At 31.7% G+C, this 26,125-nt stretch overlaps 3 protein-coding genes across 4 annotated transcripts; 2 read left to right on the top strand and 1 right to left on the bottom strand.

Moving 5' to 3' along the window:
• The first annotated feature begins 9,311 nt into the window (after nucleotides 1-9,311).
• Nucleotides 9,312-15,696, top strand: LOC7462332 (probable hexosyltransferase MUCI70). Of its 2 annotated transcripts, XM_024611449.2 has the most exons (10): nucleotides 10,132-10,281; nucleotides 10,599-10,696; nucleotides 11,029-11,205; nucleotides 11,764-11,977; nucleotides 12,154-12,263; nucleotides 12,346-12,545; nucleotides 12,974-13,077; nucleotides 13,993-14,180; nucleotides 14,277-14,476; nucleotides 15,286-15,696. In XM_024611449.2, exons 2-10 carry the CDS (start codon nucleotides 10,606-10,608, stop codon nucleotides 15,481-15,483), a joined length of 1,482 nt encoding a protein of 493 aa, XP_024467217.2. In that variant the 5' UTR covers nucleotides 10,132-10,281; nucleotides 10,599-10,605; the 3' UTR covers nucleotides 15,484-15,696. The 2 variants fall into 2 exon arrangements, with proteins under 2 accessions (XP_002317500.3, XP_024467217.2); XM_002317464.4 differs by lacking the exon at nucleotides 10,599-10,696 and having other exon boundaries at nucleotides 9,312-10,281.
• A 1,417-nt stretch (nucleotides 15,697-17,113) lies between these two features.
• On the top strand, nucleotides 17,114-20,636 carry LOC7460819 (uncharacterized). The gene is made up of 2 exons (XM_052445271.1): nucleotides 17,114-18,633; nucleotides 20,200-20,636. The coding sequence occupies exon 1, from the start codon at nucleotides 17,375-17,377 to the stop codon at nucleotides 17,807-17,809; it is 435 nt and encodes a 144-aa protein (XP_052301231.1). The 5' UTR covers nucleotides 17,114-17,374; the 3' UTR covers nucleotides 17,810-18,633; nucleotides 20,200-20,636.
• Nucleotides 20,637-22,766: 2,130 nt separating this feature from the next.
• LOC7462330 (metallothionein-like protein type 3) lies at nucleotides 22,767-23,744 on the bottom strand. The gene is made up of 3 exons (XM_024581504.2): nucleotides 23,577-23,744; nucleotides 23,252-23,299; nucleotides 22,767-23,077 (listed from the first exon to the last, which is right to left on the bottom strand). Exons 1-3 carry the CDS (start codon nucleotides 23,624-23,626, stop codon nucleotides 22,975-22,977), a joined length of 201 nt encoding a protein of 66 aa, XP_024437272.1. The 5' UTR covers nucleotides 23,627-23,744; the 3' UTR covers nucleotides 22,767-22,974.
• Nucleotides 23,745-26,125: the final 2,381 nt, after the last annotated feature.

Raw genomic sequence — 26,125 nt, 5'->3', positions numbered from 1 at the left:
AATTGAGCTCTTCATCCACGGGATATTACTTTATTGACTTTTTTAAAAATTGCTTTTTAGTTATAGAAAGCAAGGACCTGTTTGATTCAAACTATACTGGTTTTGGCATCATTTTATCTGTTGAACTTGATTGGATAATGTTTGATAGATTGAGACCTAATTGCAAATTGTTTTTGTTCGAGGACCTACTTAAGAATTCCATGATAATTGCGGGACAAATATATCCTTCTCCGTTATATTTAGTGAAATTTTTTTTGGGTCCCCGTTTGTTTGCTAAAAATTAATTTTTTTTTGAAAAGCAAATTTCAGGAAAGTAAATTATTTTCTGATGTTTGGTAGTATAATGGAAAATAAGTTGGAAAACAATTTTCAATGTTTGGTTATGTCATGGAAAATGAGCTGGAAAGTAACTTATTAATATTTTATTTTTCTCAAGTTTATTAAAATAATGAGGAACAAATCTTACAAATTAAAAGGTTGAATGAGAATGAAATTGAAAAAAAATATAATTTCATAAATTATCTCAAATAAAATAAATAATAATCAAAATAATAGAAATCAAATCTAAAAAAAAATGAAAGATGAAGAAATTAAAATAATAATAATTAACATTTCAAAAATTATTTCAAAAAAAATAAGTAACAATCAAAAGAATGAGGACCAAATTTGATAGATAAAAAATTTCAATAAAAAAATGATAAGGGAAAAGCAAATAACAATTATAAAAATGATGACCAAAGTTAATATAAAAATTGAATTTTAAAAGATGAAATTGAAAAATAAATATTCAAAACAAAATATATATAGCAATCAAAAGTTTGAGGACCAAATTTGATATAATTAGCAAATAATATGACATTTCTAAATTTTTCACAACTTCCAGAAAGTGTTTTCCGTCCAAATTTTTCAGGAAAACACTTTTCTAGAAACCAAACCAAATTTTCCTTTGACTGGAAAGTGTTTTCCGTTGACTAACTTTCATAATGTCAAACAAATACAGGAAAGTTTGGAAAGTGGTTTCCCGAAAAGTGAATTCCGAGAAACAAACATAGCCTTAAATCACATGATGAATCGATCCATGTTCTCTTTTTCTATGCTATAAAACTTTCTAGAAAATATCTATGAAAAGAGTGTAACTTAATTAGTCAGGTTATAGATTTGTTTTTTTTGAGATTATCAATTTGAGTCTTACAAATCTCAGAGCTACTGGAGGCTTACATGATTGTTAATTTCAGGGCCCGTAAAATTAGTCGAGATGCGCGCAAATTGACTCGAACACCCACATTAATAAAAAAAACAAAACCCCAAAAATATATATAAAGAGAATCTCCTCATTATTTTTATACAGTCATATAATGAATGTTCCGTGACTTTTCCCAACCCATGCAATAATTAATTATCAAGAATAGTTAAATTCCTGCAAATATCTTCTTCGGCCTTCCATTAAAACTATTAGGAATTGTGAAGTTCTAACACCACGTGATATGAATAATAGCAAATTATAACTAAATTTTTTAAAGATTAAGAATATAATAATTATAGAAAAACATAAAAACATTTAATTTTTATACAATTTGCAAAAAAACTAATAGGAAATATAAAAACTATTTTCTTCAAATAGAATAAAAACTAGAGAAACATAATAATATAATATAAGAAAGTAAAAAAGAAAAGAAAAGTAAGAAGAGTATTTGTTTTCCTTAAAAAATTATCGGCCTATGTCAAGGACTTTGTGTTATATCAAGACGGAACAAGGATTATATAGGAAACTAGATGACATGGACACGAGGCAAGTCATGGTCGGTCCATTGGAGGTGCGCATAAGACCTGTTGCCAAACAATAGTTGTCCGTGTCCAAAAAATAATGAACAGTTGATCCATTTGAAAAAGCATACATGAAATTTATGGCAGTGTCTTCTGTGATCGAGACAAGGAGCAAGTTAATGGGACCCTTCTAAGCCTAGGCAATGTTTCTTGTCTGGTCCATCTTTTTGGACATTGTATTATACATGTCTCCATGGAGTGCAACACCAGGCGAGGCTCCTCGTCAGCATAGGTTCTTGACACCTTGTATTTTAGTTACCAAACTCTATTATTATATTTTGCAGTATCTAATTAATTTGTGTGGTTATAGTTTAAAGTATTTTATATTTAGAAATATATTAAAATAAAATTTTATTTTATTTTTAAAAAATTATTTTTAATACTAGCAAATCAAAATGATTTAAAAACAAAAAAAATATTTTTAAGCAAAAAAAAAACGATTTTTAAATTTTTAAAAAACACGATTTCAATCGTGTTCTCAAATACCATATAAATAATGAGATGAATCCAGTAAACCTTTTTTTATGACTGTTGGTTTAAGAAAAAATTATTTTTAAAACTTTTTCATATTTTTTTTATTATTGGTAGATGAAAAGTAGTTTTCAATTGATTTTTTTATTTGATTTCAAGAAAAGTATTTTTTTTAAGAAGAATATATTTTTTAGAAGTTGTAAAAAAATAAAAAATAACTTATTATATATTGATTATATCAACTTTAATCATCAATTTTTTATTTGCTATATATATTGTTTCGAGGCTTTTTTTTATTTTTCTTTTCAATTTAATCATCCATTATACTTCCAATTAAAAATTCTTTGTCTAATTTGCATATGTTGTAAAGTGCTTTGATCAAATGTATCAAAATAAACTTCAATATGTCCTGAAAACATAATTTGTAATACCAAGTAATTGTTAATCTTTCGTTTACACAAGCTAGCAAAGTGAGGAAAATTCTGACTATGATAAATTGGTGTTATTTTGGCATCTTGGATGAATCCCTCAACGACGACGTATAAAATAGATGAAATATTAACTATGTAGGTGGTGGTCCAGTGGTAAGAGCTTGGGACCAAGAGGTTTGCTCCCTCTATGATCTCAGGTTCGAGCCATGTGGTTGCTCATATGATGGCCACTGGAGGCTTACATGGTCGTTAACTTCAGGGCCCGTGGGATTAGTCGAGATGCGCGTATGCTGGCCCGGATACCCACGTTAAACTAAAAAAAAATATGGATGAAATATTTAATGGAAGTAGAGGATGAGAGGTGACATTGTCTAGATCAATTGTGTCTAAAATAAAATTGATGCGATCTAACGATTTTAGACTTTATTGATAATGGAATAATATATGAGGGTTTAAATTAATATTTTCTCATTTCAATTCTATATGGGGGTATTTTGGCAATTGATGTCAATTTATACAAAGTTATAAGCATCTCAATTGTGAATTTATCTATTATAATAGTAACATAATTTATCTTTAGATTTATAAAGTTCAAGTATGATTGTAAACATACATGTTTCTGGTTTTTTTGTTTTTGTTTTTATTCCGACTTTAAAAAGATATTTTCTCATGATTTGACATGAAATTTGAATTCTTAATATTATTAGAGCATGTTTGATATTATGATATTATGATAACAGTTGTTTTTCAAAGTATTTTTTACTTGAAAATACATGTATAAAGATGATTTTTTAAAAAAATAATTTGCCCTTCTAAAAAAACTCATTCCGATCGCAATGGTAATAACATTTTTTTGTTGTTTTTTGCATAGTGAAATGACTAACATACACTTTAAAGAAAAAAAAACATATTGAATTTTAATAGCACAATAAAATAACTAAATTGTCTTTGAATTCAAATTATCTTTAACTTGAGTCCAGTAGTATTTTTTTTTATCTTTTCATCATGGTTTCTTTTGTTATTATTGAGTTAGATCAGAGGCAATTTGATATTTTAGCAGATTTTAAATATCATTTAATATTAAAAAGTGGATGACTTATGTTGTTCATGCAAACGATCGTGGCTTCGTCTGCGCTCTTTGAACGACATGTACAACGTTGTCCGATGGCCAAACATCATTTTTCGCGGCGATATTTGAATTTTCATGACGGCCCCTCCATCCCGCGTTTTCGAAGCAAATTCTTTCATTCTTTTCTCTCTCCTCTTCATTTTCTGCGTCCAACCCTGCAAATTTTTAAACCAGCCTTTCAATTAGTTTTTCTTTCAGATTTGATCCATATTATTTTCATTACTATTTTTTAAATTTTAAATAAGCCATAGAATTGAAATTTTCTTTCAATTTCATCATCCATTAATTTTTTTATCTGTCAAATTTGGTCCTTATTTTTATTGTTTTTAATCATTTTCTTAATTGAATTTGTTTTTCAATTGCATCCCTCATCATTTTATTTCATTTCAGTTTTATGTCAAATTTGGTCTTTATTTTTTTAATTGCTATTTATTTTGTTTTAGATGCTTTTTTATTGAAATTTTTTTTTTCAATTTTATCCATTGATATTTTGTTGATTGGGATTTTGTTTATCAAAAATTTGACTTCATGATTTTCCAAGGCTTGCTTTTTATAGGATAATTTTGGCCTTAGGACCTGAGTCACGGGCTTGAAAAGTTAGCTCAGGTTGACTTAGATTCTTTTTTCACAATTGATTTTTTTCAATTTCATCATTGTATAAGGTTATCCTGATCTCCTATGTCGGGTTATGGGTTTCGCAGATTCACCCAGGCTTACCCGGGCCGATTTTATTTTGTTTAATTTATTTGTTATTGTTGCCTATTTTTTTATCATATTATTAAATTAATCAAGATTATTGAATCCAATATAGTCAATGACCAGACTCTCAAATTCCCCTTGTTTATTTAAAAATATAATTGTTGTCTAAGCATTTTTTTTATGTTGAAAGAAGTTTTGGCTGACCCGTTGGATAATACGACCCACCAATCTAGTAACATAGACTAATTAAGGAGGGGAATTCATTGTTATCCTCCTCACATATCAATGTTCACTCAAACAATGATCTGTTTTTTTTCCCTTTTCTTTGACTTTTAAATTTAGTTTTTTTTTCAATTTAATCATTTAATATTGAGTTTTATAGGGATCGAGTTTATGATATTTTTTATTTTCTATCTATAAGGTTATTCTAGTATCATGACCCGAATCATAAGTTTAGCAAGTTCACTCGGTCAACTTGGGTTTTTTTTATCATGTTCTTTTTTAATTGTATCATTTAATATTAGGTTTATTGGAGATTAAGCTTCATATTTTTTTTTCTTTCTATAGGGTTATCTTGGAATTATGACCCGAGTTACAAGTTTGACAGGTTAACTCGGTTAACTTGGATTTTTGTTATGTTTTTTTTAATTGATTTTTTTTCTGGTTTCACACTTCAATGTTGGGTTGTTTTGGAATTAAGATTTACAATTCATTTTAGTTTATTTTCTATGAGATTATTCTAATCTCATTACATGAGTTGTGAGTTCGACAGGTTAACCTGGTTGACGAAGGTTTTTTTGCAATTATTGTTTTTCAATGTTATCCTACAATATATGGTTGATTGAGAATTATAATTTATAATTGGATTCAATCTATTTCTGTGAAATTATTCCAGTCTCATGACCCAAGTCATGAGTTTGATGGGTTAACCTCGGTTGACTTATATCATTTTTTCTATTTCATCATTTAATATTTGATTGATTGAGAATTGGGGTTCATAATTTGTTATCACGGTTTCATGACCCGAGTCATGGATTTAACAGGTTAATCTAGGATAACCAAAGTCAATCCAATATGTTGTTGTCTTAATTTTTTTTTAAAATGTCATCTTGAATTTTTCTCGATTCATATTATATTTTTTATCGGTCATCTAAGTTGTTTTTAGACTCATGAAGTTGATCGAGTTATATCAAGTCATTCCCCACATGATTTAAAATCTTTTTTCTACTAGAAATTACATTAGTAATTCCTTAATATTTTTATTTATGTTTTTTTAAAATTGATCTGCACCACAACGTAGCGCGAGTCAATGATCTAGTTTTTTCTATTCACTATAGAATGCTACTAGCCCCATGCATGCACTCGAATATGGCTCCGATAAATATTTTTTTATCAACTTAAAAAAAATACAATGATTGTCAATATCTTTTACATCATCTAGTGAAAATGTAATTGTGAAGTGAAAAGATAATAAATGTTTAATAGAATGAGAATCCTATGTGCTAATATGTCAAATATAATATTATTTGTTAAATCATAACAATATCTCAAATAGTTTTTTCTACATTTTTAAAAAAATTGATCCAACCCACTAATCGATGACTTAATTTGAAAACCTCTCAAACTTATAACTCAGGTCATGCACCTCATTGGATGTAATAATCTTTATATATATATATATATATATATATATATATATATATATATATATATATATATATATATATATATATAAGATTACTTTTTATTTTTCTTATAGCAAACAGAGCCTAGCCTTTGCTAACTCCTTAATGGAGTCGTCATTCCATCACAGGGACATCTTGATGAGTTGGTTGGGACTCGATATGGGTACAATAAAAAAATCATTATCTAGTTTTATAGTAACTAAGAACATTTTATAGACCTTTAAGGTTTGAGGTAAGAGATTGATTATATATAGAAAAGATAACAATCACCCTATATATCTTACCTAAAGTAAATTGTTTTTTTTATATATATAATAAAAGGTACCCATTATGGTACATGCTAAAAGTTTTCCTAAACATGTATACGTGTTTTTCATTTCAAGGTAAATGGCTATAAAGACCTAAGACAATGACTTTGGACTAAGTCTAGCAACAAGACTCAATTCTCACTTCTGGAATATAGGCATTGAACCCGATAAGATAATAATGATTAATTGAGCTTTGGCCCATCTTTTTTAATTATTCTTGAGATGGGCCCAAAGATCGCTACTCTCACTCAATGTGCTTTTATGGGGTCACGTTAACCCAACCTTATTAGTTCATTTATAACAACGAGGAGAAGTATATCACAAGACCTAAATATTCACAAATTAAAAAAAACAATAGCCAAGTAATATTTCAAGCATATACTGTAAAATGAATATTTATACAATTTATATATATATTTTTTAAAAAACCAACAATAAAGATTCAACTTCTAGAGGACATGACCCTTGTAAGGATCTTATCATCCATGAGTGGGTTATTTGGTAAAAAAACAAAAAAAATATTATTTTTTACATAAAATAACAAAGTCTATCTTGTAGTAACATGTAGTGGACAATATCCTTTTAAGGATCTTATTGCTTTTGGGTTGGTTCTTCGGTAAACAACAATTGATATATATCAAAACAATCATATAAGAAAAGAATCATTAAACATCATTATTCAACACAAGTTACACAACGGCAAAATATAACATCCACTTATAAAAACATTAACAACACATTGCAAATTATTTAAAACAAAATAAATCAATGTGTTTGAGGTTTAAAATTGACCTTTAAAAGCTGCCAAAGTTGTCTTGAAGCTGTTAGAACTGAACCGGGTAGTGGTGGCATGTGTACTCCACATGCTAACATGTATAAGCGAGTTGTGGGGTGGTAGGGCATGGGCTTCACTCATTGATACTGAACATGTATAAGTGAGTTGTGGGGTGGTAGGGCATGGGCTTCACTCATTGATACTGAACATGTAAAAAAAAAACATAGAAACAATATGCTTTGAAGGTTGAGTTTTAGTGTGTGTTGATTGATAAGATTATGAGTTGTTTTATTGGTTGATTCGTGTGGTTTGGGGTTGAAATTTGTGGTTGATTTCGAGTGAAAGAGGTCTAAGTTGATAGTGTTACTTAGAGTTATGAATTTATTAAACCAATAAAAAATAAATAGGTTAAAGTGTTGGAAAACCTGGTGGGTCTACTAGGCCAAAGTTAACTTGAGGAGCGAGGTTGGTTTGGCCTAGTGGTGGTGTTTTTGTTCAGTGTGGTTGGCTGTTAATGATGGCGTGGTACTCGATGAAGTGGATTCTAAAGGTTGATCGACAACAAGCAAGGTTGTCTTCTTGGGTAGAGGTGATAGAGACTAAATCAAAGATGAAAGGTTAGTGGTTAGAAAGATATTGATAATAGCAATGACGCCTGTTCGATGGTAGTAGGAGATGATGTAAGAGTTTTTTTGTAGGAAAATAAATATTTTTCTTAGTTAATTTTATTTTTCATATTTTTACTTTCTTATTTATTATTATTTTTAGACTTTTATAGTTTTCATATTTGAAGTGAATAACTTTTCTATTTCTATTTTCCTATTAAGTTATAATAGAGTTTTTTTTATTAGTTTTTCTATATAAAGGATTGTGATAGCTTTCGGCAAGGGAGAATTAGTTAATAAAAATTAAATATTTTAGATGTCTTTCTATAATTATGATGTTCTTGATCTTTGAGGGTTTTAACTTGTAACAAATCTCGTTATCCTTCGTTTTCATATACATTAGTTGATATCAGGGTCTAACAATTCTTGATGGTTTTGGTTGGAGGTCATAGATGACATATATTATAGATCAATAATTATTGGTGGTTAGTTGTTTTATGTTGTTGAATAATCATGATTGAAAAAGGTTATAGAACAAAGTGTACATGTGTAAGAGAAGATGAGGGGTTCCTCTTCATGAAAAAGATGTCTAAGAACAAGTGTGTTACTTTTATTTGCATTAGTTATTGTTATTGAAAAACTTAGTGGTAGGATTCACGATGAGATGACATGCACAAAAATATTGTGTTGGGGATCCATGATGGGGCGCCTCGCATAAAGGTGTTAGGGATCTTGATGGACGACCCACACAAAAAGGATATTTATGGATGGCTGTTGTTGATCGAGATCTGCACTCGAGACGAGTTCCTTAACTTTGAGAGACTGATGCATGAGTTTGTTTTTAGAAAAATAAATATTTTTCTTAGTTAATTTTATTTTCTTCTATTTTTATTTTTCTATTTTTCAAAAATTAATAGGATGTTTTAATTTTTCTATATTAAAGGTTGTAATGATTTTTGATCGGTAGAGACTTGAATGAATAAAATTTAAATATTTTGGATATCTTCTATGATCATGTTCTTAATTTTTGAGAGTTTTCACTTCTAATAATTAATAAGTAATAACAATAACAATAATAATATCAACACTAACAATATTTATTTAATTTAATGTATTATATAATTGTATAATATTATAATTATAATTGTAATGAATGTAATATTGTAGGAGATTTTGTTAATATTGGCTCTTCCATGAATAACTTATGTAAAGGAACAAAATATCAAATCAATTAAGTATTTTTTAGTATGGTTGTTTTTATAAATACAGTTTAATAAAAATAATTTTTTAAAAAATTATAAATTATAATTTTTTTAAACCAAAATTTTACAATAATCTAATATGAAAATCAGATTTAAACAAAGAAAAACAAACAGATAATTTTTAAAATTATCATCGATCTAAAAACATCTCCAACCGCGACTAAACAAGAAGAAGATGCGCGCACAGACACACCTGTAAAAACAGAAAGATCAACAACAAAAACCCAATTAAGATAAGCTCAAAAGGAATTTAATTTGAGTTTCAAATCTAATTTTCGGAGGCAACCCCATCTCTAAAACTCTCTTCTCGGGGTGTTTAAAGTCTCTCCTTTTTCTTTTTCATTTTTTTTTTGTTTCTATTGTTGTTGTCGTTATTTGTTGGCTAATGTAGGTTACCCTTTTTGTTAAGGTTAAGGTTGAGGTTTTGTTTTCTTTAGTTTGGTATCAGAATACTATTGTGAATCAGTTTCTCATGCAATTCCATTGATTGGAAGAATATAATTCCCTTTTATCCCTAGAAAAAAGGGTCAATTAACAGGTTATCATTGCATTTGCGATTTCAGGGTATTTGATATTTTCTTTAAAATTTTTAAACTGGGTTTTGTTTTTAGCTGTAGTTTGGTGGGTTAAGTTTTAGACCCTGATTTTGAGGAAACAAAGAGTTTGTTTCTTTTTCTTTGTGTGCGTGTGTGGGGTTTTTGATTTGTCTTTGCATAAAAGATAAGAGGAAAGAGAGGAGAAGTGGAGTTTTGGGTATTACAAATCAGGAGTAGTCGGTTTTGGTTACTGAGAGAGAATGAGTTTTGTAGGAGAAAAGGAGACATGAAAGGTGGGATTATTGTGGGTCTAGAGGTACAATGAATGGAGGGTCATTAGGTCAAAGGGGGAGCTATGGATCGTTGTTGTGTGATGGAAAATCATCAAATAATGCACGAAAACCATCTTCGAAAATGCTGCCAGTTAGTTCAAGGGAGAAGGAACGGGTTCTCCTGGGTATTACCCGGTGTTTGGGACGTAGAAGATTTGCAATGTTGCTCTTGGTTTCACTTGCTCTCCTAGTTTTCATCTGGGGTTCCTTTACAGTCACTAAAGGTATGGTTCCAAACATGTCTCTTTTTCCTATATAGTAAAATGTTTTAGTGATTTAGGTAATTGTTTGTTCAAGCTGTAAGTATGTTTTGGTACTGATTCTATTAAGTTAATCACAAGAGGATGAAATATTTATAATTACAAGGGAATGACGGAGTAATTAGGCACCTATTTATTAGTTCCAGTTGTCTATACTGTACTCACTAGAAAAGATAAATTGTAGTAGTTCTTAATTGGAATGTTTAACTTTATGAGCATCTTTTTATTCTTCCTGTTGTTTGAATTGGAATGTTTATTCATTGTTCATGGCTTGAGAGCAGCTGTGCCATGCAGAAAAGAAAGGGAAAAAAAAGAAAGAAACAAGAAATAAAGAGGAGGTACTGCACGAATTCTGTTCCCCATATAGGTGCAGCCTTAAGTGAGTAATGACCTTGTTGCTATTAGTTCTCATTCTATGCTAAACCATTGATAGGAAAGCTGACAGCCAAATAATATCTCTTCTTCTTCTTGTTTTTTTTTGTCTCTATTTTCAATCTTGAGAGGAAAGCATACAAAGACAAAGTCATCGTCTTGATGTAAAAACAGGAGATAATCAATTGACTATAAACATTGATCAGATTGAAAGATTCTGTTATTTAGTTATTTTCTGCATCTGAGCAATGATGTCAAAGTCCTGAAACACTTGGGATTTTTACTGCTATTTGTTTTTAGATTTGGTTGAGGCAATAACTGATGTTTTGTGTGCACCAGAAACCACAAGTCCAACTGTTAGACCAACGGGTAGTCTACATTTTGACAACATCGCTAAAGTAAGCCATCGTTCCACTGTTTGTCATTATAAAGTTAATAGTACATTGGGCCATCCATGCGACAAGTTTTCTCTCCCTCCTCCCCCTCCTTCTGGTGGACGACGGATTGGACCACGCCGTAAGTTTTAAGTTATTTTGGTTGAAGTGTTCCTTATTTTCTGGTTTTGAGTTATTTTAGTTGAAGTGTTCTTTATTTTCTTGTTTTTATCATCATCCTGTCATTGATATATTGAACTGGACCATAAATTTGAATTGCTTCTGATCTTTATTTTCTTGTTTTTACCATCATCCTGTCATTGATATATTGAACTGGACCATAAATTTGAATTGCTTCTGATCTGTGCACGCATTTGGAAGTAAAAAATGACTTCGATCCTGAATCTACTAAATTCTGGTATATAATTTTTCTTGCACCAAGAATGTGCCCATCACATTCTGTAACAGGAAAAAATGGCATGTTTTTGCAGTTAATGTTGTTACCTTGCTCATTATTGTTTGCTGTTCGCTGCAGAGGACATACTAGTATGTTCAATTTCAAATTGATATAAAATAACCCTTAATATCTCTTATAAATTATACAGAAATCTGTACTTTTAGTTGAATCGAAAAATGCTCACATCTAATATATTTCCTGTTGCTGTGGTATTTATTTTGTTGTTGCTTGTTTGTTATGCAGCGTGTCCAGTATGTTACATTTCTGCTGAGCAAGCTAGAGCTAGCATGCCATGCTCCTCATCCGCATCACCAGTACTGCACAACTTGACATATGTTGTTGATGAAAACCCAGTAAAAACTGAATCACATGGAGGTTCGGACTTTGGTGGATATCCTTCTCTAAAGCAGAGGAATGATTCTTTTGATATACGTGAATCAATGACAGTTCACTGTGGGTAGGAGTCCTTCTCACTTGCCATCTTTCTGTAAAATCATAAGCATTGAAGACATTGTCTTGAATGAATCTCATGATCTCTGTCCTCCTATATTCTATGATGTCTTGTAACAAATATGAATCATTTATTTCATATCAACACATTTAATTTTTCTGCTGGCTGTTTTCTGCTATCAGATTTGTTAAAGGAAATAGACCTGGTTTCCAGACTGGATTTGATATTGATGAAGCTGACCTGATGAAACTGGAAGATTCCCATGAGGTCATTGTTGCGTCAGCCATATTTGGTACTGTTGTGCACTAGACATTCTGCAAAGGTTTCTTGTTTTATGCATATTTTCTACTTTCCTCATCATTGCACTTTCCCAGGGAACTATGACATAATACAACAGCCACAGAACATTAGTGAAGCAGCTAGGAAAAATGTTCCTTTCTATATGTTTATTGATAAAGAGACAGAAATGTATTTGAAGAATTCTAGCGCCCTAGATAGCAATATGAGGATTGGACTGTGGAGGATTATTGTTGTCCGTAACATTCCTTACACTGATGCAAGACGTAATGGAAAGGTTTGTTTGCATTTGTTTGGTTGTTTTGCCTGCTTCTTTCAAATTTGTCTTTCATTTACCTAGGCTTCAAACCTCGGTTGGATTGCATCACACTCTCTCCTTAATTTTTTTCTTCCTCTTGTTCTGCTGCTTCTTGTTAACTCATTTATGAAGCTATCAATTTTTTAACAAATTTCTGCTTTTCTCTTGGTGAGTGCAAGAAATTTCAATTTTGGTGCTAATCCTAATGGCTGAGTTTCTTGAATAAATTTCTGTTAATAAATTAATTTTATAGATTTTCCATTTTCTTTCTTTTTCTTTTTTATTGGGGGCTTTGATATTCTATAGTACCTTGTCCTTCAAGTCATTTTCTTTTCGATTTGCTGAAAACATAAAATATTTTCTGCAATTAATGATGGATTCCGTTATTGTGTTACGTCTATGGACAGGTTCCAAAACTTTTATTGCATAGGCTCTTGCCTAATGTTAGGTATTCCATATGGATTGATGGAAAGCTCCAGCTTGTCGTGGATCCATATCAAGTTCTTGAGAGGTATATATTGCTTATGCTTAAATTAAGTGGTCACCGAAGGAAGTCATTCAGATATGTAAATGGCTTGTGAATTCAGTGCTTTTATATATATATATAATTTTTCTGGTATCTTTGAATTGAGATGTATGGAAACTCCTTTTCTTTCTTCTTGTTACCTGAGTCATGGTACAAAGTTCTGGTTCCAACATGTGCATCACTGCAAAAGTTTTGAACCACCATAAGTTTCCTTGTCTCATCATGAGGCAACTTATGTGTTTCTCTCTAATTCTGCAAAATGTATGACAAATATAATTACAAATGGGCATTTTTTTTATCATCTGACTTGGCAATGCTAACAATTGAACTTAGGTGAAGAAAAGACTTTGTTTTGTGCTTTACCATGTAAGGTATACAAATAAAAGGAGCCTATTTTACGATGTTAACAAAGATCCTCATTTTTCGAACTCCAGCTTGTCCATAAATACTGTAAGCTGTTTTTAAATCCATGTAATTTACTAGTAGATTTGATTTTTGTTGAGCTGGCAAATCTATTGAAAGGTAGTCCTACTGATAAATCTCGCTGTGGATTCGACCTGATTCCAAGCAGCCAAAACAGTTTCTTTTTACATGCTTTGATTGAAATATAGATGAACAATAACAGTATACTTACTGTGTTTTTATCTCATCAAATAGATCAAATCACAAGGAAATGTTTTCTTTCTGTTGGTTTACAGTGGTTCATGTTTTGGCAATGTGTTCTTTTTTTTTTGTTGAGTCATGTTAAGGCAGTTTTTTTGGTGTAAGCATTTATCGCATAGATCTTCATGTATATTGCAGTTCTGGCCTCTAGAAGCAGGAAAATAGGTAGATTTGATTTTAGTATAATTGCACAATCTATATATGTTTTAATTATACCTGAGCTATCCTTTGGTACAGATTCTTGTGGCAGCAAAATGCCAGTTTTGCAATCTCAAGACACTATCGCCGATTTGATGTGTTTGAAGAGGCTGAAGCTAACAAAGCTGCAGGAAAGTATGGCAATTCTTCCATTGATTACCAGATTGAATTTTATAAAAAGGAGGGTTTATCGCCATATTCCAAGGCTAAGCTTCCAATAACCAGTGGTATGTGTATAATCCCCTGTGTGTGTATGCGTGCGCTTGATGTTCTTGAAGATTTGTATTTCTAATGTTTTCTGTTCAACTACTGACCTTTTGCAGATGTTCCTGAAGGTTGTGTTATCATAAGGGAACATATTCCCATCACAAATCTGTTTACCTGCCTGTGGTTCAATGAAGTTGATCGGTTTACTGCCAGGGATCAGTTAAGCTTTTCCACAGTGAGGGATAAAATGATGGCTAAAGTTGATTGGAGCATCAATATGTTTCTGGATTGTGAGAGGCGTAATTTTGTGATTCAGGTACATGTTTATGTTTTGTCTTTCTATTGTTAGAGGAGATGAAACGAGTGCATCTAAAACTAAACTATTTGTTATCTACCGGTCTGCTCTAAATGAACTGTGTAAGTGAACTTTTCCTATAATTTTTTTCAAAAAATTGAATGCTTTTTAATTGTATTATCATATTAATTTATGTTTTTTTTTTCGGTGTATGAGAATCTGTTATTGGTCTGCTCTATGTTGCCTGTTTGTCTTGTTTATTTTTTCTCAAGATAGATGAATGTCATTCCCTTATTTTTGCTTCCCTGTTGCCCAAACAGCTAGGAGCTGGGTGCACCATTGAGGTGTGATTTTCTTACAACTAAATGGATCCTCTGACAACAGTGTATTGGACTAAGCTGTCTAGCTACTATTTTACAGTGCAAGAAACTGACCTCTATGGGTGCCTTTGATCCTTTTTCTATTTTCTGATCCCGGCCAAGTGTTTTTGGGCATTTAATGCAATACTCGATTCATTTAATCATGTTCTCCATACAAGTAGCATTTGAGGCTAAAATCCATCCTGGGAGTGCAGTTAGTGAAGGAGAATGGTGCTCTGGCCAAATGATGCTAAAAGCAGGAACTATCTCGTTAAATCTTGATGTGCAGGACGCCTATCAAAGAAAAAAAATCTTTGACATGGATAATGAACTTCGATTTAAAAATTAAGTTATGCCTTACTATGCTAAATCTTACCATGCTAAATCTTACCTTTTAGTTTCTTGTAAGAAAATGCGACTGTTTTAAGGTTATTTTTGTGCTCGGCACTTCATTGTTCTTTTGATTTGCAGGCTTACCACAAAGATCTATTGGACCAAATGCCACCCCCGGTTGCTCCTGCTATTCGACATCCCCCACCTTTGCATCGTGATAGTTCATCCGGGAGGAGCTCAGGTAAAAATTCTAGGCGTGGAAGAGATAGGAGATCTGGTTCAAGGCAACACCGCAAGGCTGCTGCGGGTATTAGGGAGAAACAAGCCTTTTTGTAGGAGAGGTATACTTAGGTTTTCCCCCATCATACAGCAAGGGATGATGGATTTGGTTAGAAATATTTAGAATGGCCCCAGAACGAAGCAACTCAAATTTTGTTTGGAAATTGTTGATGTCTCATATTCTTTCATTGCTGTAAATACTTGATATCAAATAAGCTCCTTGGAAGCTGCAATCATTTAATGTCATCTAGATTTTCATTTCCTGGCTCACGAATCCATCACTTGTGTATCCTGAGAAACTCTGCCTTCGAATTCTCCTTCATATTAGATGCAAGGCTTTGTGCTTTGTCCATTAAAAGCAACGGAAGATTTCCTTTTTCTCCTCTACACCTCCACGAATGCAGTGCCACCTTGAGTAGGGGCGATAATTCTTTGTCCCTTGGCTTGCTCTTCTTCGCTAAGATGTTAAGAAGCACTTCTTTGTCTCATACATGTTGAATCTCATATTTCTCCATCAGATTATCACATGAAGGTATTACAGGAACTGTGAACGGAAGAAGGATAGATTTTACTTCAACCTTCAACCCTACGGATAGTTTTTTTCAAAAGTGAGGGTGCCTTCCTATGCCATCGCTTGTTTTTACACACCCACTCTTTGGCACGTGTCTCGGAAGCCCTATCAGCAAGATATCAGTTCCGGTCCTTCCGGAGCTTTTCTTTCATGCCAAAGCAAATTAGAAGATGTAATGCGTTTGAAAATATTTTTTTTAAAATTTGATTTATTTTTTATTTCAAATTAAATTTTTATATGTTTTTATATTAAAAATAATTTTTTAAAAATAAAAAAATATTATTTTAATATATTAAAGATTGAGGTAGGGGTTTATGTCTATTTTTCTTGTTTGAAACATATTCATCCAAGATTTATTTTCATGTTATTGTTTATGGCAGAGATTTAGTTTCGTTTGTTTGATGGAAAGCATTTCATATTAAAAATATAAATTCTTAAAAGAATAAATTATTTTATGATATTTTTTTGTATTGTCATGTAAAATGAGTTGTCCAATATTTGATTTATTAATATTATTTTCAGTTTATTAAAAGAATGAGAATCAAATCAACAGATTAAAAATGTTAAAAAATAATAAAATTTAAAAAAATCTAATTTCATAAATTATTTCAAATAAAATAAATAATAATTAAAATAATGAAAACCATATTTAACAAATAAAAAAGTTGAAAGGTAATGAAATTAAAAACAATTATAATTTTATAAATTATTTTAAATAAAATAAATACAATTAAAAAAATAAAAACCAAATCTGATAAATAAAAAAATTTCAATTGAGAAAAGGATAAAAAAAAGCAAATAATAATAAAATTAAAGTTGATTTTAAAATCAAATTATATCAAATTTTTAGAGATAAAATTAAAAATTAAAATAATAAAAAACTATATAGCATTCAAAATATGAGACAAAATTTGATATAATTAATAAATAATAAAATATTTTTTTTCTCACAATTTTTAGAAAATTTTTTCCATTTAAAATATAAAAAACCATTTCCAATATTTTTTATTAAAAAACTTTTCCTACAAAAAAATATATAAAAGTTTGGAAAATTGATTTTGAAAAAACTGAACTTTACATGAAACAAACAGCCATAAATATTATCTTTGATTAATGGGTTTATCTTGGTTTTGGTGTCTTGGCTTGCACTAAAATCCTGGGCTTTGAATCTTGATCATTGATTCAATTTTCTTTCTTCGAGATCACACATTTAAAATAATAGGTTTGAGGGCTCTTTCAATAGGGTTCATTTTACTCTTTTCTTGTAGTTTCCACTGAGAGCTATGTTCAAAGGCCTTATCTTGTCGTGCTGAACCATTTTTCTAGATAGAGGTAAAGAAAGGGGAGGGGAAAGGCGTTCCTTTCGTGCTTGATTAAATGGGATCATCTGGGTTCTTTCTAGTATGCATGCTTCATTCTGTCATAGCTCTAACTTGTGGAGCTTTAATGATGTTTTTCACAAATGAGGTCACTGTGTTTGGTCATGGCATTGAAATAGCAACAAAGCTTAAAGGGTCGACGTCACATGACCAACTCTTGATCCAAACCTCCGAATCCTTTTCTGGGTTGCTTTTATTTGCTATTGGGTTCCTCTTGTTTATGGTAGCATTTGTCAAGGACAGAGAGTTCCAAATTTTCTTTGCTAAAGGTTGTACCTCGCTTCATGTTTCAGTGGCCTTTTGGAGAGTTTACTTCGAGCAGAAGCTTGAAGATCTGGCTCATGATTTGCCTAGACTAGTTGTTGGTGATATTGCTCTGGCTCTTTCATGGGTTTTCTTTCTTGTTTATTCATGGAGAGAGAAGTATGATTAAGAAGCTACAACAGTTAGATATTCCATCATTGAATAAACTTGAGCTGGTATTGGCTACATTTCTGGGTTCTACCAAGTGGGGTTTCATTTTTCTTGGCTACAGGTTGAATCTGGAACTTTAGAGAAATGGAGGCAAGGCACGCATCAGATTCTTGATTACTGTTTTCTTAATTCTTGATTGGTTTCCAAGAAAAGTTGGAGATGGGATCTGGGGGTTGTCTGTTGTTTTCAACTGAGAATCTTCAACTCGAGAAGTTACTTGCGCGCTCCAATATTGGCTTCTTGTCCACCTTCAATGTAATTTGTAAATCAATCTTATTCAATTTGTTTTTGCTGTTAATAAAACTTTTTAATAATTTTTTATTTTATTTTTAATTAACTTTTTTATATTTTTAAATCAAGCTATATTAAAAATAAATTTTAAAAAATAAAAAAATTATTTTAATATATTTTTAAATAAAAACATACTTTAAAAATAACCATTAATGTAACCACACACTTAATTAAAATGAAAATTATTATTGTTTTTTTCTAAACAAAATCGATTTATCATTTTATTTTTTTAAATAAAAATAAAACAAATTTTAAATTTAATTACTATGGAAAAACAACATTGTTCTCACTTAAAAAGAAAGTCATGGCTGTTATTGGGCCACGAAGGCCTGGCCCACGACCCCCACAGCATCTAGTTTAGTGAAGGACCCGTTCTCTCATTATTTCTCTTTGAAATTTCTAATTTCTAATTTCTAGCTTTCAGCGACAACATCAACCCTACAAAGCCCTCAGCATCTTAATCTTTCACTTCTGTCTGCAGTAATTCTAACGGTAAATTATTTTTCTCTTTAGCTCTCTCTGTGTTTACGTATGTTCATCTGTCACTTTATTGTCTCTTAAGTTGTGGATGGTCTCTTGAGGTTTGATGTTTTGTTTTGTTTTTTTTTCCTTCATTATTTGGGCATTTTTTTTTTCTTTTCAGAATTGTTGTTTTTTTTTCCTTTAATTCTAATTACTTTGTGTAAAAGGGAAAGCTCAAATGGGTTTCTCTTGTAGTTGATTTTGAGTCGAGATTGCAAATTTGTAGTGCCATAAATTGATTTTTGTTTCCTGGGGTGTATTTTTTTGTTAAAATTCCAGCATGTAGGTTCAGTTTCAAAGAAGATATTATATTTTTTTACAAAGTCAGGAAATTGAGAACATAACAGACAGGATCATTCACTGCAATTAAATGGATAATCAAGCAGGGATTTTAAGAGTAAAAGGTTGGATTTTTACTTGAGGCGAATGAATTATCTTCTTTCTTTTTATTAAGGTAGTTGAAGTTACTGATTTGGGAAGTGGTGGATAGTTAGTCATGACTGGTTGGAGAATGATATCCTTGTTGACAATTCAGTAGTAAATTGCACAGACTACTGCTATGTAACATGAAAATATGGTAATGAAAAGTTCACGAACAGATACAGTTGCAAGGGAAGTGATTTCATTCAACTTTTGGGCTATGTAGAATCTGTGTCTGTCTGTGTTCCATTCGTTACAAAACATTCATGTTATACAGCTTTATTCAATTGTGTAATTGAGAAGCTTAGTTGAGTCAAGTTGCTTCCTTGATTTATAAAGAAATGAGGCATCTCTTAGAGTGGTGGTCTCTTTCCCACGAACTGGTCAATTAAAGTGCTGATACAATAAGAAATAAAAGACATTTGCTCCAATACTTGACATATGAGTTCATTTTTATTAAGCTTTTGTGTACATTGTTTCTCATGACTGTTTCTAAATTAGTTTCATTAGTTTGACTGAATAGAATGCTGAGAGTTTTGTGGCCAAATTTTATGCGGGGAAATGGGAATACGAGCAAAAATAGCCTTTTCATCTTGTTGATTTACCATGCAGTGTACGTGTACTTAATTGAGTTTAAATTTCTGGCTTAGCAAGCAACTTTATGGTATGGGCAATGATTCAAAGTCTTTGACGGAGTCAGATATCATTCTGAATCACATGTGCTACGAGCTGCATTAGAGGGATGATTAGTGATTTTTATACAGGAAAACAAATTATGATACGAGTAAATCTCATATGTTGGAGACCAGCCATGCAATAGAGCACATGAACAAAAAATCGAAATTGTTTTAGTGAGTTGATTCATCAGACAATATACGGAACAAAGAACCCAGGCAGCAAAGACATTAATTGGCAAAAAGAGAGAAAATTGATAATGTTTGAAGTATTTGCCCTCCATCTGAACAGATATTTTCGACCCCCTCCCCCCCGCCACACGCACCAATTTCGCTCTGCCTTCCCTCTCTCCCAGAAGCTGATGCTCTACTTCAAATTGATTTTCTTCATTCCTTTCTCTATGCCCTCTTTCCTTCTTTACAGTACTTGTGTTTTCTGCAGATTTGTGATGAGTGGGCTACCTTTGCAAAATGCTTCCCCTTCCTCAGCTGTAAGCCAGGTGTCACTAATTACAACATCTGGTCAAGAATCAAAGCCAAAGAAGAAGATCTGCTGTGCTTGCCCTGAAACTAAGAAACTAAGGGATGAATGCGTTGTGGAGCATGGTGAAGCTGCTTGTGCAAAATGGATCGATGCTCATCGACAGTGCCTTCGTGCTGAGGGCTTTAACATTTGAGTTTGGTAGATACGGTTTAGTTCATAAATCAATACCATTTTGGAATATAGAATTACACATACCAAATGTGAGGAATAAAGCTAGAAAACACAGCTTTTCTTGACCTTTTCAACTTTGCAAGCATTTCTAGCTTCTTGAATGATGATTTCTTTTCCTTACAGAATGACAATTGAAAATGACTAGAATACTTGGATGGGGTTGATATTGTGTTTGTCTCTTCTCTTTGTCTGTTATTTGATTTGTGTTTGTACCTGTGATTTTACAGGAAGAGAAAAGTTGTTCCTCTTTATGTGTAAGGGATTCCTCACATGCCATCGACTCTCCCATTCATATTTCCTTCTTTAAATTCCATTATGATGTTAGATATTGCTCTGAACTTCTGATGATAGTTATAGACTTTCACATTGAGCTGATGCGAGCTTATCCTCACTTGTCCATAGTTATCCTTACAGGTAGCAGTTGCCAAAGATGAGCTGAAAAGATCTGGGAAAGGTTATTATCTGAGATGCATTGCCCAGGTTAGATGTTCTAATCAACTTTATCACAATCTGAATTATCCTCGCTGTTTCTTCTGAGTCATCACGTCTCCCCTGAAGTGAGCTCTTCGAGAGGAGATGTAATGGCTCAGAAGCAAGTCAGAGAGGATAACTTCGTGGGCAACAATGTTGATTAGAATGTAAAGTTCGACAATGCATCAAGATAACCTCTCCTGTTGAGTCTCAGATCATCTTTTGCAACTGCTAATCTCTGCATGCGAAGCTAGTTCTATCTTCTTTGTTGATATCGAGAACAGATTCTCCATGTTTAACGTTCTTTATATCCTTTTCCGAGTTCATCTTTTGAAATTACTTTTCGTTCATTGCTTCCTATACCAATTATCATTCAGTTCAGAGACGGATTCTCCCTTTTTTTTCTTCCTTTTCTGTATCATCTTATAAGCCCTCTTGAAGCCTCATTGACCTAATAAACTCGTACACATCTCCAAATTGGACCCGTAATATCCATATAGCCTAATAAAATAACACTCTTGAGTAGAAGGCTTGTTGTGATTCACTGTGGACTCAATCTTAGACTAATCAGACATCCCGAAACCAATTGTTCAGTTCTAGGTGTATTCTCTCGGGTCAAATCTGGTTTGCTCATCACTAATCGCTTGGACAAAGACACGTTTTTTTATCACGTCTCGTCTAAAGATTGATAATATACAGTCACCAATAATATACAGTCCACAAAACCTAGAACTTAACAGCTTTTGCAGTGGCCCATTGTTACTTTAGACCCATCAATAATATATAGTTCACAAAACCTAGAACATAGACAGCTTTCACAGTGGCCCATTGTTACTCTAGAACTGTATCTCTAAGTAGTCCAGCATATTAATCACTACCTTTGCATGGATAGACAACCTTAAACCCTAAGGTAAGTAATGTGAATCTTCATCCTCTTCTAAGTGGTCATCTTCTTCAAGCTCTATAAACACAAACAATACATTCTCTAAGGTTCTTTCTTCTGTTACTAAACAAACAACTTCTTGTGTATTCTCAACTTTCCGGTCCATCTACCAATTTAAGAAAGAATTTGATACTTTTGAGGTTCTCTGTGAACCTAATCAACATGCAGAATAATCTTTGAACTTGGAACACTAGTTGGCCTACACATTAGTTGGCAAAGAAAGAACAGAACTGAATGAATTGCATGGTAAATGATTTAAAATTATCAGCCCTGTAGCTCGTTCTGAGGGCTTCATCGCTACTGGGGACTGTTACATATGCTTGAGTTGATAATCTAACAATATAATTTGGAGCAAAGAACACATGTTTTTGGAATTTCATATGACAACTGTGAGGAATAAAGCTAGAAAAGACAAGCAACTTTGATCTTGACCATTTCATCTGTTCAATCATTCTTGTTCTTTCACCTGCACTAAAAAATTGAAAATAGCCAAAATGCATGGATGAGACCTTGATAATATTGTGCGCGCGCGCCTAATCTCTTTGTCGATGCTCTATTCTTGTCTTTACATGTGGTGTGACAAGTAGACTAAAGTTCTTTCTCTGACGTGCGTTTGCCTTCATTGCTATTGAAGTCTTCAATTTATGTATGTTAAGTTTTCTTTCTTTACATTCCATAATAAATGATGCTAGATATTGTTCTGAGCTTGTCTCATGATGGTTATTGGCACTGACTGATCTTTGTTTAAGTTTACCAACTATCGTAATTAAGGGGATCCAATGGCTGAAAAGCAACGTATCAGGATGGGACGCAACAAAGTTGATCTAAACGACTTCAGACAGTAACCTTAATTACCTGATTTAGTTGTGAAGAGGCAGAGTACTATATCAATAATATTCCATTAAACCACACTTAAGGCCATAGACATGGCCCTTACATAACATTGAAGAAGAAGAAGACATAAACATAAGACACTCATTATCACCTTTTTTTCCCCTTCCACAAGTACTATAGCAGAAGGACACAAATTACATTATTAGTCGACTCCCTACGCCACACACATGACGGTTTACGTGCTTAATACGTGCTTAATGACCGCATGTGCAGGTAGTGCAAGTGCAGTTAGCGCCGCACTTGCACTTGCCATCGTTCTCGGTTGCTGGAACCTCCATGACTCCAGTGTAGACATGGCTGCAAAAAAAATTGACCTCCATACATCAGTATCGTATCCCCATTTTAGCCATCTTTGTTATTAGTGAGTATTCTTAAGTTTTAAACATGCTAATTAGACTACGAGCTCTTCAGGGCAAAGAGGATATTTCTGTGTTCATCTTTTGTGCAGATATTTTGAATGGCAAAACGTACCTCTTCTCAGTCTCAACGATGTCAGCAGTGTAGCTGCTTCCCTTCTTGCTGCCAAATAATCACAAATTGCGTGGCGTGAGAGAGGAGCACTATATATACACAGTTTTATATGGACCATGAGCATCAAGACTCGATGAACAGAATAAAAGACCAGTAATTGATAGATTAGTGAAAGATGACATTAATCTTCACAAACATATGCACGAAAGCCATGCAAGAATGTGAACCAACTATAGTCTATGTAGCCAGGACAATCACAACATAAATAAAGTACCATAAACAAGCAAGAGCTACTTAATCAAGTTCGCAAAAGACGAACACTTACACACACTGGGTCTTGTCAGCGCAGTCGCAGTTGTCGCAGGTGCTAGACATGGTGATTGATTGATGAAGCAAATGGATGAACTAAATACGAAGTTGTTCTTTGCTTAGGTTGTCTGAATTGCTATGTCTCCGAGCCCTGCCTGCTCTATTTATAGACGGAGGAGAAGTGCACCAATAATGGTTGAAGAGAAGATCAGCATGGCTCATGGTCGACTGTGGGGCTTTTGGGACCCGCTTAAGGCATGAAAGGAGCACACGCCTCTCGAGGAACCGTCCGAAGGAATCGTGATAGTGGAAGTAAGGGCTGGCCATCTCTCCTCCTCTCATGTCAACTTCGCTTCTCGATATGAAAGAGATATGGATCTTCTGTCATTCTTGACAAAACATGTTAGCCCCACACTTGAAAATCATTCTAGCTAGCATTGGTTCTAGGCTCTATACAGGTCCATTTCACAATTAATTAATTTCTTCATTTTAATTTGCTTCGTTTTTTCTTTTTGGTTTGCAATGGAGGGATTTGAACTTCGTGTTGTTGTAAACTTGTAATCGCTTGTTGGGATTATTTATATAGTATGAAATTTGTTTTCTAACATGTACTATATATCGAGGCTTGAGATATATAGTTTTTGAACTGTTTGTTTGTTAAAATGTAATTAAATTTATGAAAAATAATTCTTCAAAAAATGAATTATTTTAAATGTCTAATTGTATAATGGAAATTAATTTTTATGTTAAATATTTTAAAATAGTAAGATTCTATAGAGTCATCAACTTTTTCAGGACACCTTTATTCATTGTAAAATGAATTGGTTGTTCCATCAAAAACAAGTTGATGTCCACTGAAAAATCAATTAATTAAGTGAAGAAAAAATGTAACATGAAAAATAAAAGGTATTTCCCATCATTTGAATAAAATGTTTAAATATATAAACAAATCCTAATCAATGAAATAAACTTAAAGTATTATTTATTTATTTTAGAATAATATTGCAAGTTAACATTTAATATATACAATAAGTCAATAAATATACAAAAGAAATTAGAAAAAATTATAGGTAAGATTGAATTGAAGAACACTACAAATTATTGAGTCTTAGATTCTCTCCTTAGTCATCCATAATATTTATAAACCTTGTTTGTATTAGCTCTTTAGAACATGAAAAGTTATATGATAATTAATTAATAAAAATGTTAATAGTCACCGTTGGTTATAGTGCTTGCTTTATTATTGGTGAAGAATTTGATTTTTTTTATTAACATGGGTGTCCGGCTAGCTTGCATGTGTCTCGACTAATTTCATGGTCTCTAAAATTAATGATTATAGAAGTTTCTAGTGGCTTTAAAATTTATAGGACTCGAACTGATAATTTTAAAAAATAAATTTAAAATCTAATAAATTAAATTATATCTCTTGAATTGAATTGAATTATTATGTTAGTAAGATATAACCATTAACAAGAAAAAAAAACACCTACTTTGCATAGAATATGGTGCAGAAAATATAATAATATTTGCATTGTGTCGTCAAATTTGGACTTATAGAGAATTTATCAATAAAGCATAAAAAAACTTTTTGTACATGTACGGTGCTTTACACCACTTTATAATATCTCGGAACTCGAACAAAATATATTGAGGTGTGTACCTAAATTTCGTTTAAATGGAGAGGAAAAAATTATGGGCGAAGAAGATAGGAATTAGATATTTCAAGGCTAGTAGGTAATGTTAAAAAATAATATAAATTAAAAAATAAAATTTTATTTAATAATTTAAATTATTAAATTGAATTAGTTCTTTCACATAATATCAGAATCTTAATGATCAGGCGGTCATGAGTTTAAATCTCACATTCTCTATTTATTTGATAAAAATTAAATATAAAGTGATGAGAACACGTGCAAGTTTCAAACCTAAAAGACTTACACTTAAGGGGATGTGTTAGAGAATAATATAAATCATATTTTGAAATCTCATCTAACAGTTTAAGTTATTGTATCGAATTAATTCTTTAACAGTTAATAACATTAATTTGTTTACCTAAGCCTAAACTATTATTATTATTATTATTATTATTTAAAAAAACATGCATCATCACTGGAAAACATATGTAAATTATGGGATTATTAATGTTAAAAACAACAAAAAGTTATGGCTGAAGAGGATAGTTCGTTTGCCCCTTTTACATTGGTGTGAACGTGAAAATTTCGATTTTTTTTTCCTATACTTATATATATTCAGTCGATCTATAAAAAAATTTAAAATTATCATTATTAAAATTTATTTTATGAATATCAAACACTACTTTTCAATATAAAAACTTTTTCAAAACAACAATCCACGACAAGTCTAAGATTTTCCAAAAAGAAAAAATAAAACAACTTAAAAAATTATGTAATTTAAATTTCAAATATAAATAAAAAAATAAAAATTAAATTAATATAACTCAATAAACTCAACGAGAGATATTATTATTATCCTAAAATTAAATAATATTTAAAAAAACAAAAAAAATATTTATTTAGCTAGAACAGAACAGAACTAAAATGCTCG

Source organism: Populus trichocarpa, chromosome 11, assembly GCF_000002775.5.
Source record: "Populus trichocarpa isolate Nisqually-1 chromosome 11, P.trichocarpa_v4.1, whole genome shotgun sequence".
NCBI lineage: Eukaryota > Viridiplantae > Streptophyta > Magnoliopsida > Malpighiales > Salicaceae > Populus > Populus trichocarpa.
Note: the sequence above shows the minus strand (reverse complement) of the source record. Positions and strands in the feature narration are given on the sequence as shown.